The following is a 17,125-nucleotide window of genomic DNA, read 5'->3' as shown; positions in this document are numbered from 1 at the left end:
GGACAGGGTAAGGGGGACAGGGACAGGAACAGGGTAAGGGGACAGGGTAAGGGGGACAGGGACAGGAACAGGGTAAGGGGACAGGGTAAGGGGACAGGACTGGGACAGGGACTGGGACAGGGTAAGGGGTCAGGGACAGGGACAGGGACTGGGTAAGGAAGGGGACAGGGACAGGGTAAGGGGGAATACCTAGTCATTTTTTGCGTCATCACTGCAAGCGATCATAACTCTCAAAAGCCACTGTTTACTTCTGAAGATCACTTTAGCCCCGCCCTAAAAACCCGATTCAAATTCGACACAAACCTTCAAATAGGTATGTAATGACACATTATATAAACTCTTTATAGTGTGTTATTTACATTTTAGAGGCGATAAGGTGATAAGTTGGACAGGTCGAGTGAAAAAAGCCGCTTCCCCACCTGCCATTTTTAGAAAGACCCGACGGAGCTCATTGCCTTCTAGAATCACGCAGAGACGGGCAGCATGAAGGGATCCTCATTGGTTTGGTTGGAAAGGGGACAAATTGTGCTTTATAATGGTATTGATATTACAGTTGACCTGGAAGTATTACGTTTTTGGGCGCTAAAATAAGGTTAATTGTACGGACCAAGGCGATGTAGTGAGTTAGTTGACGTTATATGTAGAGATGTAGATCTATTCCACCATGTGTATAAATAATACTATAACCACAATCAGGTTGTTAGTCTTATACATGTATAACTCTTCACCTGGCTGTTAAAGTTACAGTCTCCATCCCTCACAGACTCTGTGTGTCTCTCTAACATAACAGGAACTAGTACAGTGAGGAAGTCATCCCTGAGGTAGACAAGACACAGTTACAGTCTCCATCCCTCACAGACTCTGTGTGTCTCTCTAACATAACAGGAACTAGTACAGTGAGGAAGTCATCCCTGAGGTAGACAAGACACAGTTACAGTCTCCATCCCTCACAGACTCTGTGTGTCTCTCTAACATAACAGGAACTAGTACAGGGAGGACAGAACATCCCTTCTGTTGTCTGGTAAATGTCCTGCAGGGTTTCCTGATGTCTTAGTCTGGTCTAACTATAGCTGGCTAATGGACGACCAGCGGATGTTCTGAAAGGGGAGCAGCCAGCACACACACACACACACACACACACACACACACACACACACACACACACACACACACACACACACACACACACACACACACACACACACACACACACACACACACACACACACACACACACACACACACACACAGAGCCCCCAGCGCGCTCTCTGCCTTCATTACTTCCACTGTGAGTCACCGTCATCTGTCACACAGGGCTGTGTGTGTGTGTGTGTGTGTGTGTGTGTGTGTGTGTGTGTGTGTGTGTGTGTGTGTGTGTGTGTGTGTGTGTGTGTGTGTGTGTGTGTGTGTGTAGTGTGTGTGTGTGTGTGTGTGTGTGTGTGTGTGTGTGTGCGTGTGTGTGTGTGGAACATTTAATGTAACATCCAATATAATTGCATCAGAATGTGTCACCAGTGTCATCAGTGTTAATGACTATAAAGCATCCAGCCACTCTATTGGCTAATGTGAATCTGAGTCTAATATCAATCAATGTTGTCTGTGTCGCACTGCTTTGCTTTATCTTGGCAGGTCGCAGTTGTAAATGACAACTTGTTCTCAACTTGTTCTCAACTTGTTCTCAACTTGTTCTCAACTGGCCTACCTGGTTAAATAAAGGTGAAATAAAAAATATAAATCTAATGTATTTATAAAGCCCTTTTTACATCAGCTGATGTCACTAAGTACAGTACAGAAACCCAACCTAAAACCCCAAACAGCAGCAATGCAGATGTAGAAGTTGATACACTCTGAAACCTGGAGCTTATAAAGCATTATAAAGCATTCTAGTGATTGGAGGAGCTGTCAGTAACACTGTCTCTGTCAGGTGACTGAATGGAAGTGACAGACCAGATATGTACTGCACAGACGCTACAGACACTGCTGTTGTCCAAAACACTCTCTGGGGTTTGGGTTAAGGGATTCAACATGGATTTGAGGGATTCAAAATAGAACAATGACCTGTGATGACTTGCCTGTGAGTCATTTGGCTATGTGATGACTTGCCTGGGAGTCATTTGGCTATGTGATGACTTGCCTGGGAGTCATTTGGCTATGTGATGACTTGCCTGGGAGTCATTTGGCTATGTGATGACTTGCCTGGGAGTCATTTGGCTATGTGATGCCTTGCCTGGGAGTCATTTGGCTATGTGATGCCTTGCCTGGGAGTCATTTGGCTATGTGATGACTTGCCTGGGAGTCATTTGGCTATGTGATGACTTGCCTGGGAGTCATTTGGCTATGTGATGCCTTGCCTGGGAGTCATTTGGCTGTGTGATGACTTGCCTGGGAGTCATTTGGCTATGTGATGACTTGCCTGGGAGTCATTTGGCTATGTGATGACTTGCCTGGGAGTCATTTGGCTATGTGATGCCTTGCCTGGGAGTCATTTGGCTATGTGATGACTTGCCTGGGAGTCATTTGGCTATGTGATGCCAGAGAGGAAGACGGATAATTGGGCCCAAAATCTGCCATGTTTTGTATTATTTTGCTCACCAAGCAAGAGGTTTCTGTACGGAGGTCAATGAGAGAGTGTTGCATTTGGTCAACAACTAAATGTAATGGCTTATTTGATGTAATAGAAGTTTGGTGATGTTAAGTTGTTAGGAGAACACTGATACAAGTAGGACACATCCTGGCAACTTGAGGAAAAACACTTTATATCAGAGTTGTGCCTGTTGTTCACATGCTTATCTGCTCTCTCATTGGCTAGAACGGTCCCACCTGATCTTGCCTCCTCTTGATTGAATTTCATTTTGGAAGATATTTATTTTAATTGTTAGAGTGGCCACTTGAGTATCTACTCAATATAATGGGCAATCTGTGGTGATGCTCTCTCTCGCTCTCTCTTTCCCCCAGCTCTCTCTCCCCCCCCCCCTCCCCCCCCCCCTCTCTCTCTCTAGTTCTAGAGCTAACTCAGACATATTCTCTCTCCCTCTCATCCTTCCTCCTTCTCTTCCTCTCTCCACCGTCTCTGTGTGGTCCTGAGGTATCTTGGTTGGTAGACATGGTGCTTGTAACGTCAGGCTAGCGGGTGTAGTGTTAGGTTGAACCCTGCGGCCTGTCTGATGAGTGGCTGCGGAAAACTCTGGATGGGGCCTGCTCACCGCTATGCATGCTGGGAATCTATCGCCACCGACCACACAGTAAAAGGTGCGGTCCCTAACCCAACGCTGTAAAACAGGTCTCTTCTGAGCCAGCTCTGTTACCGTCATCTTCTCTTTCTCATCTTTATTTTTCCACATTCACAGTCATCTGATCCTACTCTTTCTTTCCCTCCCTCTCTCTCTCCATCCCTCTCTCTGTTCTCAAAGCGCTGATTTCTTCAATCTGTGGATATTCAATCTGTCAGGGTGGTTGGGTGGAGAGGAGGAGGGTGAAGGGATGGAGGGAAGGAGAGGGTATATGATTCACTCCACACGTGTAAATGTGGCATGTCTGTCTCTCTATGTGCTCGGCTGCCAAAGGAAAAAGGTCTCTGAAGTTTAAAAGAATCCGGGACATAAAGAAGATGAAGAAACCTATTTCCTTTTTCTTTTTTATCACAACTGAGGGTTGAATGAAAATGATAAAGCGAGAGAGAAAGAGAAGAAAAGGAGGAAAGAGAGAAGACAGCTAGGCAGGTGGCGCCCAAGGTCAAGGAACCAAATACCCTTTTAGAGGAAGAATAACTACCAGAGTTCTGTAAGAGAACCCTGAGAGTATTCTATATTCTAGAACTCTGTTCTGTAAGAGAACCCTGAGAGTATTCTATATTCTAGAACTCTGTTCTGTAAGAGAACCCTGAGGTATTCTATATTCTAGACCCTGAGAGTATTCTATATTCTAAAACGCTGGGCCTGTTCTGTAAGAGAACCCTATATTCTAGAACTCTGGCCTGTTCTGTAAGAGAACCCTGAGAGTATTCTATACAGAACCCTGAGAGTATTCTATATCTAGAACTCTGGGCCTGGTCTGTAAGAGAACCCTGAGAGTATTCTATATTCTAGAACTCTGGGCCTGTTCTGTAAGAGAACCCTGAGAGTATTCTATATTCTATGAACCCTGAGAGTATTCTATATTCTAGAACTCTGGGCCTGTTCTGTAAGAGAACCTTCTATATTCTAGAACTCTGGGCCTGTTCTGTAAGAGAACCCTGAGAGTATTCTATATTCTAGAACTCTGGGCCTGTTCTGTAAGAGAACCCTGGGAGTATTCTATATTCTAGAACTCTGGGCCTGTTCTGTAAGAGAACCCTGAGAGTATTCTATATTCTAGAACTCTGGGCCTGTTCTGTAAGAGAACCCTGAGAGTATTCTATATTCTAGAACTCTGGGCCTGTTCTGTAAGAGTAACCCTGAGAGTATTCTATATTCTAGAACTCTGGGCCTGTTCTGTAAGAGAACCCTGAGAGTATTCTATATTCTAGAACTCTGGGCCTGTTCTGTAAGAGAACCCTGGGAGTATTCTATATTCTAGAACTCTGGGCCTGTTCTGTAAGAGAACCCTGGGAGTATTCTATATTCTAGAACTCTGTTCTGTAAGAGAACCCTGAGAGTATTCTATATTCTAGAACTCTGGGCCTGTTCTGTAAGAGAACCCTGGGAGTATTCTATATTCTAGAACTCTGTTCTGTAAGATAACCCTGAGAGTATTCTATATTCTAGAACTCTGGGCCTGTTCTGTAAGATAACCCTGAGAGTATTCTATATTCTAGAACTCTGGGCCTGTTCTGTAAGAGAACCCTGAGAGTATTCTATATTCTAGAACTCTGTTCTGTTCAGGTCAATGCCCCGTCTGGCTGTATCCATGGCAGCCGGAGGAGATGTATTCCTTTCATTCTAATGTCTAATTGGTGGATTAATGGTCTCTGAACTCTGGTTGGTCAGTTGTAGCCTCCAGCCTGGCGCCTGCCTCGAGGACCCCTTGGCCCCAGGTCTGGGTCTGGGTCTGGCTGTAGGGCTGACGGACCGGAGACTGGAGACAGGCATTCTCCTGGCCACCTAAAGCCAGCTCCAAAGTAAACAGCAGCTGCCCTGAGTGTGGCTTTACTGTACTGCTTATGAGTGTGAGAAATTGAAAAACATCCCTCGTAATTCCCATTCCCTGTTCACCTATGCAATTAGGGTGAAACGTGAGAGGCTCGTTTTAGGAGCTGGCAGAGATGGGATAAGAGGCAGAGGAGGGGGAAAGAGGAAAGACAGGATGGAGGACGAAGCAGAGGATTATTGCTCTCTAGCCACCTAATGGTGTCCTGGTCTAACCTATCCAAGCGCCCCCCCAGCAAACCAGGAACATTCCCAGAACATTAGCTAAGATTCCATTAAGTTCTAGTTAGGGTTTTTAACATCCCAAAAACATTCAGAGTGTTTTTAATAACAACAATGTACCAGTGATGTTTTCCCAGCAAACCAAAATTGGTTCTGTGAAAGTTCCGAGAACATTCGTTAGGTCGCGGCAAATGTTCTCATGGAAATACAGATATGCATCTGTTGGTCACATTTTCTGACATTGATATGGTCATTTTCACGTTTTTGTTCTTTCATACAATGCTTGGGAATGACGTAAGGCATTTGTGATAATTCTATAGCAATATAGAGTGGGAAAGTGGCCGTACGTTTGGATAATTCATAGACACTGCAGTAAATAAACCCAAATAAAAATGTGTCAGCCTTGTCCAGGACCGGACTCTACACAGACCGGTGCGCCATAGCCAATCAGAGCAAATAAGCGATTTTCACTTTGAACTGGACTGTGTGTCTACAGTCATTAGCAACAGTGTGACTTCAGATCATGAGAAAGGATTCTCCAAAAGCCACAAAATACACAAAATATCATGCATATTTGTGCAGTAATGTAAATACCATGGGAGTCCTCTTACATGTGAGAACTTTACAGTCCTACTGATCAAACAACCATGAACAGGCAGGCTCTCTCTCCCGCTCAGTTCCCTATGCACAACAACAAGATCAACAACTAATGTTAGCCTGAGGGAGAAGAGCTCAAATCTAACCAGGGAACACTAGATAAACCCTCTCAAACTTTTCTAGCTTGTAATTGGCCGTCAAAATTGCACTGATAAATGATGGTGAAATTTTTGTTAACTTTTAACCTTTATTGAACTAGGCAAGTCAGTTAAGAACAAATTCTTATTTTCAATGACGGCCTATTTGCTGTTAAGCAAATTTTGACTCCCAAACCCGAATGACGCTGGGCCAATTGTGCGCCGCCCTATGGGACTCCCAATCACGGCCGGTTGTGATACGGCCTGGATTCAAACCAGGGTGTCTGTAGTGACGCCTCTAGCACTGAGATGCAGGGCCTTAGACCGCTGCGCCACTCGGGAGCCCCAGTGCTTGCCTGCCAGCGCATGCTTCTCTCAACCCATGTTTTGACTACTGAATGGGAACTTGCCTGCCCCCCCATGTATCAATGCCAAATACATTTGATTGACAACTAAGAAATATGCTGTGGATAGTCATTCAAGTTCAGCATACCAAGCTAGCAAAGTGATTGACATCTCTTGCTAGTTAACCAAATGACACCTGAACTCTGAACTTTAGCTGTAGCCACCAAAAAACAATATGGGGGGAAATCCAACCACCCGTCCAAAAACTCATCCACCCGTCCAAAACCTCATCCACCCGTCCAATGACATGTCATCCTCCCAGCAGCTAGCTAGTTAGCTAGCTAACGTTAGGCTCCATGTTTTTAGCTTGCTAAATAAACAGCTACACCAATAGATAAGCTAGCCTATTAGCCACGTTATGACTGACTTGTGGTCACTGCCCTTGGTAGTTTGATTGTTTTGACATTCCCAGCCTTAGTTACGTTCATCTGTTTTTGTCGAAGATATTGAGTCATTTAAACTGAAACAGTGCATCCCGAATGGCTGAAAGCGGCAAACCAAGTACCAGGCCAGCTGTAATTTACAACCAGATAGTAATATTTGTTGGACTACCAAGAAATGTATTGGTGAATTATATTAATCGTGCATTGAACTGCATCCATCTATTCTGCCAACAATGCCTTACTATGTCACAGAATCTGTTGGTCAAATAAAACCTATTTTTAAAACCTCTTATAAAGTTGCTTTTGTAGCATAAAGTGGGAATTTTCGAGTGCGCCATTTCAGAACAGTGAGTTAGGAAGGACGCCTGTATCTTTGTAGTGACTGGGAGTATTGATACACCATCCAAAGAGTAATTTAGAACTAAACCATGATAAAAAAATGTTTTATCCATCTACCAATAGGTGCTGTTCTTTGCGAAGCATTGGAAAACCTCCCTGGTCTTTGAACTTGAATCTGTGTTTGAAATTTACTACTCGGCTGAGGGACCTCACAAATAATTGTTTGTGTAGTCGTTAAAAAATCATGTTAAACACTTTTACTGCACACAGAGTCCATGCAACTTAGTTTGTGACTGTAAAGCAAATTTCGACAAGGGGGTTATTTGACAATATGGGGTATTGTGTGTAGTCCAGTGACACAAATTCTTAATTTAATCAAATTTAAATTCAGGTTGTAACGAAACAAAATATGGAAAAAGTCAAGGGGTGTGAATACTTTCAGAAGGCACTGTATCTATTGCCATGTCCCCACAATGTTACCACAGCCTAAATAAACATTCTGGGAACCTTTTAAAGAACAGACTAAATGTGTTCTGGGAACCTTTTAAAGAACAGACTAAATGTGTTCTGGGAACCTTTTAAAGAACAGACTAAATGTGTTCTGGGAACCTTTTAAAGACAGACTAAATGTGTTCTGGGAACCTTTTAAAGAACAGACTAAATGTGTTCTGGGAACCTTTTAAAGACAGACTAAATGTGTTCTGGGAACCTTTTAAAGACAGACTAAATGTGTTCTGGGAACCTTTTAAAGACGGACTAAATGTGTTCTGGAAACCTTTTAAAGAACAGACTAAATGTGTTCTGGGAACCTTTTAAAGAACAGACTAAATGTGTTCTGGGAACCTTTTAAAGAACAGACTAAATGTGTTCTGGGAACCTTTTAAAGAACAGACTAAATGTGTTCTGGGAACCTTTTAAAGACAGACTAAATGTGTTCTGGGAACCTTTTAAAGAACAGACTAAATGTGTTCTGGGAACCTTTTAAAGAACAGACTAAATGTGTTCTGGGAACCTTTTAAAGACAGACTAAATGTGTTCTGGGAACCTTTTAAAGAACAGACTAAATGTGTTCTGGGAACCTTTTAAAGACAGACTAAATGTGTTCTGGGAACCTTTTAAAGACAGACTAAATGTGTTCTGGGAACGTTCTTGTACCAGCAGGTGAATGTTTTATTCACCCTAAAAGAAACATGGTAGAATAATCTGCACAACTGGACAGTTTTTGTGTTTTGGGAAAATATATTTTGCAATGTCCCCAAAATGCTCTCACCAGACTGTTCCTACAAACAAAAGAAACATTCTCAGAACCTTTAAAGAACAGATTAAAAATTCTCAGAACGTTCTTGCAACATCAGGCAAATGTTTATACAAACATTCTATAATCATCACCGTGACTGGACAGTTTTTGTGTTATGAGAACATTTGCCGCAACCTAACAAATGTTCCGGGAAATTTTACAGAACCAATTTTGGTTTGCTGGGCCTCCTCCTTCCCTGTATTACGTCAAACCCATTTGGAGAGACTGAGCTAACGATGGAACAACGGGTGTCATCTTTCCATCTGTTCTGCCTCCATCACACACAGAACATATAGACATGCCTGAGGGTCAGGGCCAAACCCCTGGACTATTTCAGAAGGGAGACTGGACCCATAACCATGAGGCCATGAAGCCTCCATCAGACCCAGTGATCGGTCTGAGTTTGGCCAGGGACAGAGGCACATTGCTAGGTTCGGTTTGGCAGGAGGAGTGGGGCCCCACTGGTGGAGAAATGGAGGGATGGAGGGGCCAGAGCAGGGGCATGGATAGTGTGTCCTCAGGCTGGGGGGAGGCAGTGGGAAGACTGGAGGCGGCAGGGGGAGACGGGAGAGACAGGAGAGAGACGGGGGAGAGACGGGGGAGGCGGGGGAGAGACAGGAGGAGGCTGGGGGGAGACAGGAGGCGGCTGGCGGGAGACAGGGGTGAGGAGGGGGAGAGACGGGGGAGAGACGGGGGAGGCGGGGGAGAGACAGGGGAGAGACGGGGGAGAGATGGGGGAGAGACGGGGGAGGCGGGGGAGAGACAGGAGGAGGCTGGGGGGAGACAGGAGGTGGCTGGGGGGAGACAGGGGGAGACAGGGGTGAGGAGGGGGAGAGATGAGGAGAGACAGGAGGAGACAGGGGGAGACGGGGGAGAGACGGGGAGGCTGGGGAGAGACAGGAGGAGACAGGGGGGAGACAGGGGAGAGACGGGGAGGCGGGGGAGAGACGGGGAGGCTGGGGGGAGACAGGAGGAGGCTGGGGGGAGACAGGGGTGAGGAGGGGAGGCGGGGGAGAGACGGGGAGGCTGGGGGGAGACAGAAGGAGGCTGGGGGAGACAGGGGTGAGGAGGGGGAGAGACAGGGGGAGGCTGGGGAGAGACAGAGGGAGGCAGGGGAGAGACAGAGGGAGGCAGGGGAGAGACAGAGGGAGGCAGGGGAGAGACAGAGGGAGGCAGGGGAGAGACAGAGGGAGGCAGGGGAGAGACAGAGGGAGGCAGGGGAGAGACTGCTGTATCAAGAATTACCAGCAGGGACTGTCGGCCTGGACTGATGAAGAAGTTCACTCTAACCACAGCATGTGCTGAACCAACGCTGAGCACACACACACGCGCACACACGCACGCGCACACGCACACGCACACACACACACACACACACACACACACACACACCACACACACAACTGAACGTCATTGACCAGGATGGAAAGGCACATCCAACATCCAACCCAATGAGCAACATAAACAGACAGAAACCCAGAACAGACCAGGGGACGGATAGAGGCTTGAGGAGACAGAACATGAGAGAAAGACAGACAGAGAGCCAGAGAAAACAGTCAAACCACAGTAAAGTGGGGGCTGATCGTTGTGGCGTTGTTGTCCCAATGACGACTCATGAATAATAACAGCCTGTGTTCCAGGTTCTGGACTCTACCAGATATAGGGTGCATCCCTAATGGCACCCTATAGTGCCTAGGGCTACTGGTCAAAGTAGTGCACTATAAAGGCGATAGGGTGCTATTGTTGGCACAGATATAAACTAACTATCCCCTGGTGGAGCTTTGTACTGTAACACAACCTGGAGAGATGGACTGAAGCTTACAGCCAAGCCCAACACACACACACACACACACACACACACACACACACACACACACACACACACACACACACACACACACACACACACACACACACACACACACACACACACACACACACACACACACACATACACACACACACACACACACACTACCTAGCTAACACCAGGGATTATCACTGTATTAAGTTTCTCTCATACCACCTTTTACTAATGAGAGGGTGGGCCCAGTTTCCACCCTGTACCCCCCTCCACCCACCATGGTCAGACCGGGTCGAACTATAGCTAGGTGTCTGTGGTGTTCAAGGAGGGTGTGTGTGTGTTTCTTTAGCTGTACAGTTCTGGGTTCTGGTTTCGCTGGTTTCTAGTGGGCTCTAGAAGGTTCTGGTTCATAGGTTCATGTCACTACATATTTTTACATCATGTAAATACCTTCCCCTCTATAACAACTGGACCGGCTACGGACAGTTGAGTTTCTCCTACGAACGCAGCCCACTCTATCCCTCCACTGCTCCCTCCATCCATCCAAACCTCCCTCCACCCCTCCTTCCATCCATCCTTCCATCTAAACCTCCCTCCACCCCTCCCTCCATCCTTCCATCTAAACCTCCCTCCACTGCTCCCTCCATCCATCCAAACCTCCCTCCACCCCTCCTTCCATCTAAACCTCCCTCCACTGCTCCCTCCATCCATCCTTCCTTCTAAACCTCCCTCCCTTCATCCCTTCATCCATCCATCCAAAAACCACAATTTGGGAAGGGAAAGGAGGTCATGGGAGGGTGGAAGGAGTAGGAGAGGGGGGGTGAGTGGTGGCGGGAGTAGGAGAGGGGGGAGGTGAGTGGTGGATGGAGTAGGAGAGGGGGGAGGTGAGTGGTGGCGGGAGTAGGAGAGGGGGGAGGTGAGTGGTGGATGGAGTAGGAGAGGGGGGAGGTGAGTGGTGGCGGGAGTAGGAGAGGGGGGAGGTGAGTGGTGGATGGAGTAGGAGAGGGGGGAGGTGAGTGGTGGAAGGAGTAGGAGAGGGGGGAGGTGAGTGGTGGAAGGAGTAGGAGAGGGGGGAGGTGAGTGGTGGATGGAGTAGGAGAGGGGGGAGGTGAGTGGTGGAAGAAGTAGGAGAGGGGGGGAGGTGAGTGGTGGAAGGAGTAGGAGAGGGGGGAGGTGAGTGGTGGAAGGAGTAGGAGAGGGGGGAGGTGAGTGGTGGAAGGAGTAGGAGAGGGGGGAGGTGAGTGGTGGAAGGAGTAGGAGAGGGGGGAGGTGAGTGGTGGATGGAGTAGGAGAGGGGGGAGGTGAGTGGTGGAAGGAGTAGGAGAGGGGGGAGGTGAGTGGTGGAAGAAGTAGGAGAGAGGGGAGGTGAGTGGTGGAAGGAGTAGGAGAGGGGGGAGGTGAGTGGTGGAAGAAGTAGGAGAGGGGGGAGGTGAGTGGTGGAAGAAGTAGGAGAGGGGGGAGGTGAGTGGTGGAAGGAGTAGGAGAGGGGGGAGGTGAGTGGTGGATGGAGTAGGAGGGTGGGGAGGTGAGTGGTGGAAGGAGTAGGAGAGGGGGAGGTGAGTGGTGGAAGGAGTAGGAGAGGGGGGAGTTGAGTGGTGGCGGGAGTAGGAGAGGGGGGAGGTGAGTGGTGGAAGGAGTAGGAGAGGGGGGAGGTGAGTGGTGGATGGAGTAGGAGAGGGGGAGGTGAGTGGTGGATGGAGTAGGAGAGGGGGGAGGTGAGTGGTGGATGGAGTAGGAGAGGGGGGAGGTGAGTGGTGGAAGGAGTAGGAGAGGGGGGAGGTGAGTGGTGGAAGGAGTAGGAGAGGGGGGAGGTGAGTGGTGGATGGAGTAGGAGAGGGGGGAGGTGAGTGGTGGAAGGAGTAGGAGAGGGGGGAGGTGAGTGGTGGATGGAGTAGGAGAGGGGGGAGGTGAGTGGTGGAAGGAGTAGGAGAGGGGGGAGGTGAGTGGTGGATGGAGTAGGAGAGGGGGGAGGTGAGTGGTGGAAGGAGTAGGAGAGGGGGGAGGTGAGTGGTGGAAGGAGTAGGAGAGGGGGGAGGTGAGTGGTGGAGGGAGTAGGAGAGGGGGGAGGTGAGTGGTGGAAGGAGTAGGAGAGGGGGGAGGTGAGTGGTGGATGGAGTAGGAGAGGGGGGAGGTGAGTGGTGGAAGGAGTAGGAGAGGGGGGAGGTGAGTGGTAGATGGAGTAGGAGAGGGGGGAGGTGAGTGGTGGCGGGAGTAGGAGAGGGGGGAGGTGAGTGGTGGCGGGAGTAGGAGAGGGGGGAGGTGAGTGGTGGATGGAGTAGGAGAGGGGGAGGTGAGTGGTGGAAGAAGTAGGAGAGGGGGGAGGTGAGTGGTGGAAGGAGTAGGAGAGGGGGGAGGTGAGTGGTGGAGGAGTAGGAGAGGGGGGAGGTGAGTGGTGGGGAGTAGGAGAGGGGGAGGTGAGTGGTGGAAGGAGTAGGAGAGGGGGGAGGTGAGTGGTAGATGGAGTAGGAGAGGGGGGAGGTGAGTGGTGGCGGGAGTAGGAGAGGGGGGAGGTGAGTGGTGGCGGGAGTAGGAGAGGGGGAGGTGAGTGGTGGATGGAGTAGGAGAGGGGGGAGGTGAGTGGTGGAAGAAGTAAGAGAGGGGGGAGGTGAGTGGTGGAAGGACTAGGAGAGGGGGGAGGTGAGTGGTGGATGGAGTAGGAGAGGGGGGAGGTGAGTGGTGGAAGGAGTAGGAGAGGGGGGAGGTGAGTGGTAGATGGAGTAGGAGGGGGGTGAGTGGTGGAGGGAGTAGGAGAGGGGGGAGGTGAGTGGTAGATGGAGTAGGAGAGGGGGGAGGTGAGTGGTGGAAGGAGTAGGAGACGGGAGAGGTGAGTGGTGGAGGGAGTAGGAGAGGGGGGAGGTGAGTGGTGGAGGGAGTAGGAGAGGGGGGAGGTGAGTGGTGGAGGGAGTAGGAGACGGGAGAGGTGAGTGGTGGAGGGAGTAGGAGAGGGGGGAGGTGAGTGGTGGAGGGAGTAGGAGACGGGAGAGGTGAGTGGTGGATGGAGTAGGAGAGGGGGGAGGTGAGTGGTGGAAGGAGTAGGAGAGGGGGGAGGTGAGTGGTAGATGGAGTAGGAGGGGGGGTGAGTGGTGGAGGGAGTAGGAGAGGTGGGAGGTGAGTGGTAGATGGAGTAGGAGAGGGGGGAGGTGAGTGGTGGAAGGAGTAGGAGAGGGGGGAGGTGAGTGGTGGAGGGAGTAGGAGAGGGGGGAGGTGAGTGGTGGAGGGAGTAGGAGACGGGAGAGGTGAGTGGTAGATGGAGTAGGAGAGGGGGGAGGTGAGTGGTGGAAGGAGTAGGAGAGGGGGGAGGTGAGTGGTAGATGGAGTAGGAGAGGGGGGAGGTGAGTGGTGGCGGGAGTAGGAGAGGGGGGAGGTGAGTGGTGGCGGGAGTAGGAGAGGGGGAGGTGAGTGGTGGATGGAGTAGGAGAGGGGGAGGTGAGTGGTGGAAGAAGTAAGAGAGGGGGGAGGTGAGTGGTGGAAGGAGTAGGAGAGGGGGAGGTGAGTGGTGGATGGAGTAGGAGAGGGGGGAGGTGAGTGGTGGAAGGAGTAGGAGAGGGGGGAGGTGAGTGGTAGATGGAGTAGGAGAGGGGGGAGGTGAGTGGTGGCGGGAGTAGGAGAGGGGGGAGGTGAGTGGTGGCGGGAGTAGGAGAGGGGGAGGTGAGTGGTGGATGGAGTAGGAGAGGGGGGAGGTGAGTGGTGGAAGAAGTAAGAGAGGGGGGAGGTGAGTGGTGGAAGGACTAGGAGAGGGGGGAGGTGAGTGGTGGATGGAGTAGGAGAGGGGGGAGGTGAGTGGTGGAAGGAGTAGGAGAGGGGGGAGGTGAGTGGTAGATAGAGTAGGAGGGGGGTGAGTGGTGGAGGGAGTAGGAGAGGGGGGAGGTGAGTGGTAGATGGAGTAGGAGAGGGGGGAGGTGAGTGGTGGAAGGAGTAGGAGACGGGAGAGGTGAGTGGTGGAGGGAGTAGGAGAGGGGGGAGGTGAGTGGTGGAGGGAGTAGGAGAGGGGGGAGGTGAGTGGTGGAGGGAGTAGGAGACGGGAGAGGTGAGTGGTGGAGGGAGTAGGAGACGGGAGAGGTGAGTGGTGGATGGAGTAGGAGAGGGGGGAGGTGAGTGGTGGAAGGAGTAGGAGAGGGGGGAGGTGAGTGGTAGATGGAGTAGGAGGGGGGGTGAGTGGTGGAGGGAGTAGGAGAGGTGGGAGGTGAGTGGTGGAAGGAGTAGGAGAGGGGGGAGGTGAGTGGTGGAAGGAGTAGGAGAGGGGGGAGGTGAGTGGTGGAGGGAGTAGGAGAGGGGAGAGGTGAGTGCGGTTTGGGAGCAAGAACCTGATTCGCCCGTTTTACCTGAGAGGAATCTCAGATATTCTCAAAAGAGGAACCAGAGCAGGCTTCAAAGAACAGAGAAGAAAGGACGGAGAGGAAAGAGAGGACGGAGAGGAAAGAGAGGACAGAGAGGACAGAGAGGACGGAGAGGACAGAGAGGACGGAGAGGGACAGAGAGGACGGAGAGGAAAGAGAGGACGGAGAGGAAAGAGAGGACAGAGAGGACGGAGAGGACAGAGAGGACGGAGAGGAAAGAGAGGACAGAGAGGACAGAGAGGACGGAGAGGACAGAGAGGACAGAGAGGACGGAGAGGACGGAGAGGACAGAGAGGACGGAGAGGACGGAGAGGACAGGGAGGACAGAGAGGACGGAGAGGACGGAGAGGACAGAGAGGACGGAGAGGACGGAGAGGACGGAGAGGACAGAGAGGACAGAGAGGACGGAGAGGACAGGAGCAGAGAGTGAGAGAACGAGAAAGAGAAAAAGAATGATGGAGAAAATGGGGGAGGAGAAAGATACTTCTTGTTCTACTACGAGACCTCTACACTCTTAGAAAAACATTACTGTCAGGTTCCAGGTGGAACCCTTTCCACAGAGGGTTCTACATGGAACCCAAAACGGTTCTACCTGGAACCAAAAATGGTTGTCCTATGAGGACAGAGTGTACACAGCCTTCACACATCATCAGACATACAGTGATGTTGTGGAGATGGAGGGAACAAGAGAAACACACACCTCTCTCACCTTGACCTGTTGAGAGCTCTCATTGAGGTTGTCCTCTCTCTTCCTGACCTCCTCCATCAGCTGGGCGTTCTTACTCTTCTCCACCTGTTCCTTATGTTTCAGGTTGGCCACTGTCTTAGTCTGACTCTTCACCTGTCTGGAGAGATACAGGAGAGAGGACAGGTTAGATAACATACAGACTACACTAGTCCTAACTCTTCACCTGTCTGGAGAGATACAGGAGAGAGGACAGGTTAGATAACATACAGACTACACTAGTCCTAACTCTTCATCTGTCTGGAGAGATACAGGAGAGAGGACAGGTTAGATAACATACAGACTACACTAGTCCTAACTCTTCACCTGTCTGGAGAGATACAGGAGAGAGGACAGGTTAGATAACATACAGACTACACTAGTCCTAACTCTTCACCTGTCTGGAGAGATACAGGAGAGAGGAGAGGTTAGATAACATACAGACTACACTAGTCCTAACTCTTCACCTGTCTGGAGAGATACAGGAGAGAGGACAGGTTAGATAACATACAGACTACACTAGTCCTAACTCTTCATCTGTCTGGAGAGATACAGGAGAGAGGACAGGTTAGATAACATACAGACTACACTAGTCCTAACTCTTCACCTGTCTGGAGAGATACAGGAGAGAGGACAGGTTAGATAACATACAGACTACACTAGTCCTAACTCTTCACCTGTCTGGAGAGATACAGGAGAGAGGACAGGTTAGATAACATACAGACTACACTAGTCCTAACTCTTCATCTGTCTGGAGAGATACAGGAGAGAGGACAGGTTAGATAACATACAGACTACACTAGTCCTAACTCTTCATCTGTCTGGAGAGATACAGGAAAGAGGAGAGGAGACTGAACATAGCCTTGCTATTGAGAAAGGCCATCGTAGGCAGACCTGGCTCTCAAGAGAAGACAGGCTATGTGCACACTGCCCACAAAATGAGGTGGAAACTGAGCTGCACTTCCTAACCTCCTGCCAAATGTATGACCATATTAGAGACACATATTTCCCTCAGATTACACAGATCCACAAAGAATTTGAAAACAAACCCGATTTTGATAAACTCCCATATCTACTGGGTGAAATACCACAGTGTGACATCACAGCAGCAAGATGTGTGACCTGTTGCCACAAGAAAAGGTCAACCAGTGAAGAACAAACACCATTATAAATACAACCCATACAGTGAGGGAAAAAAGTTTTTGATCCCCTGCTGATTTTGTACGTTTGCCCACTGACAAAGAAATGATCAGTCTATCATTTTAATGGTAGGTTTATTTGAACAGCGAGAGACAGAATAACAACAAAAATATCCAGAAAAACGCATGTCAAAAATGTTATAAATTGATTGGCATTTTAATGAGGGAAATAAGTATTTGACCCCCTCTCAATCAGCAAGATCTCTGGCTCCCAGGTGTCTTTTATACAGGTAAAGAGCTGAGATTAGGAGCACACTCTTAAAGGGAGTGCTCCTAATCTCAGTTTGTTACCTGTATAAAAGACACCTGTCCACAGAAGCAATCAATCAATCAGATTCCAAACTCTCCACCATGGCCAAGACCAAAGAGCTCTCCAAGGATGTCAGGGACTAGATTGTAGACCTACACAAGGCGGGAATGGGCTACAAGACCATCGCCAAGCAGCTTGGTGAGAAGGTGACAACATTTGGTGTGATTATTCGCAAATGGAAGAAACACAAAAGAACTGTCAATATCCCTCGGCCTGGGGCTCCATGCAAGATCTCACCTCGTGGAGTT

At 49.5% G+C, this 17,125-nt stretch overlaps 1 protein-coding gene across 13 annotated transcripts in view; it reads right to left on the bottom strand.

Moving 5' to 3' along the window:
- LOC106576657 (ELKS/Rab6-interacting/CAST family member 1) overlaps window positions 1-17,125 on the bottom strand; it is a 549,430-nt gene that overhangs the window by 324,753 nt on the left and 207,552 nt on the right. For 8 of the 13 annotated variants that reach the window (XM_082977939.1, XM_082977940.1, XM_082977942.1 and 5 more), the window contains one exon: window positions 15,345-15,489. In XM_082977939.1, the coding sequence (XP_082834065.1) occupies window positions 15,345-15,489 (145 nt within the window). The remainder of the gene's footprint in view (window positions 1-15,344; window positions 15,490-17,125) is intronic. The other 5 variants (XM_082977941.1, XM_082977946.1, XM_082977950.1 and 2 more) reach the window with 1 other exon arrangement.

The sequence above is a fragment of the Salmo salar genome, chromosome 07 (assembly GCF_965601325.2).
Source record: "Salmo salar chromosome 07, fSalSal1, whole genome shotgun sequence".
NCBI lineage: Eukaryota > Metazoa > Chordata > Actinopteri > Salmoniformes > Salmonidae > Salmo > Salmo salar.
The sequence above is the reverse complement of the archived record's forward strand: the minus strand, read 5'-3'. Positions and strand labels throughout refer to the sequence as shown.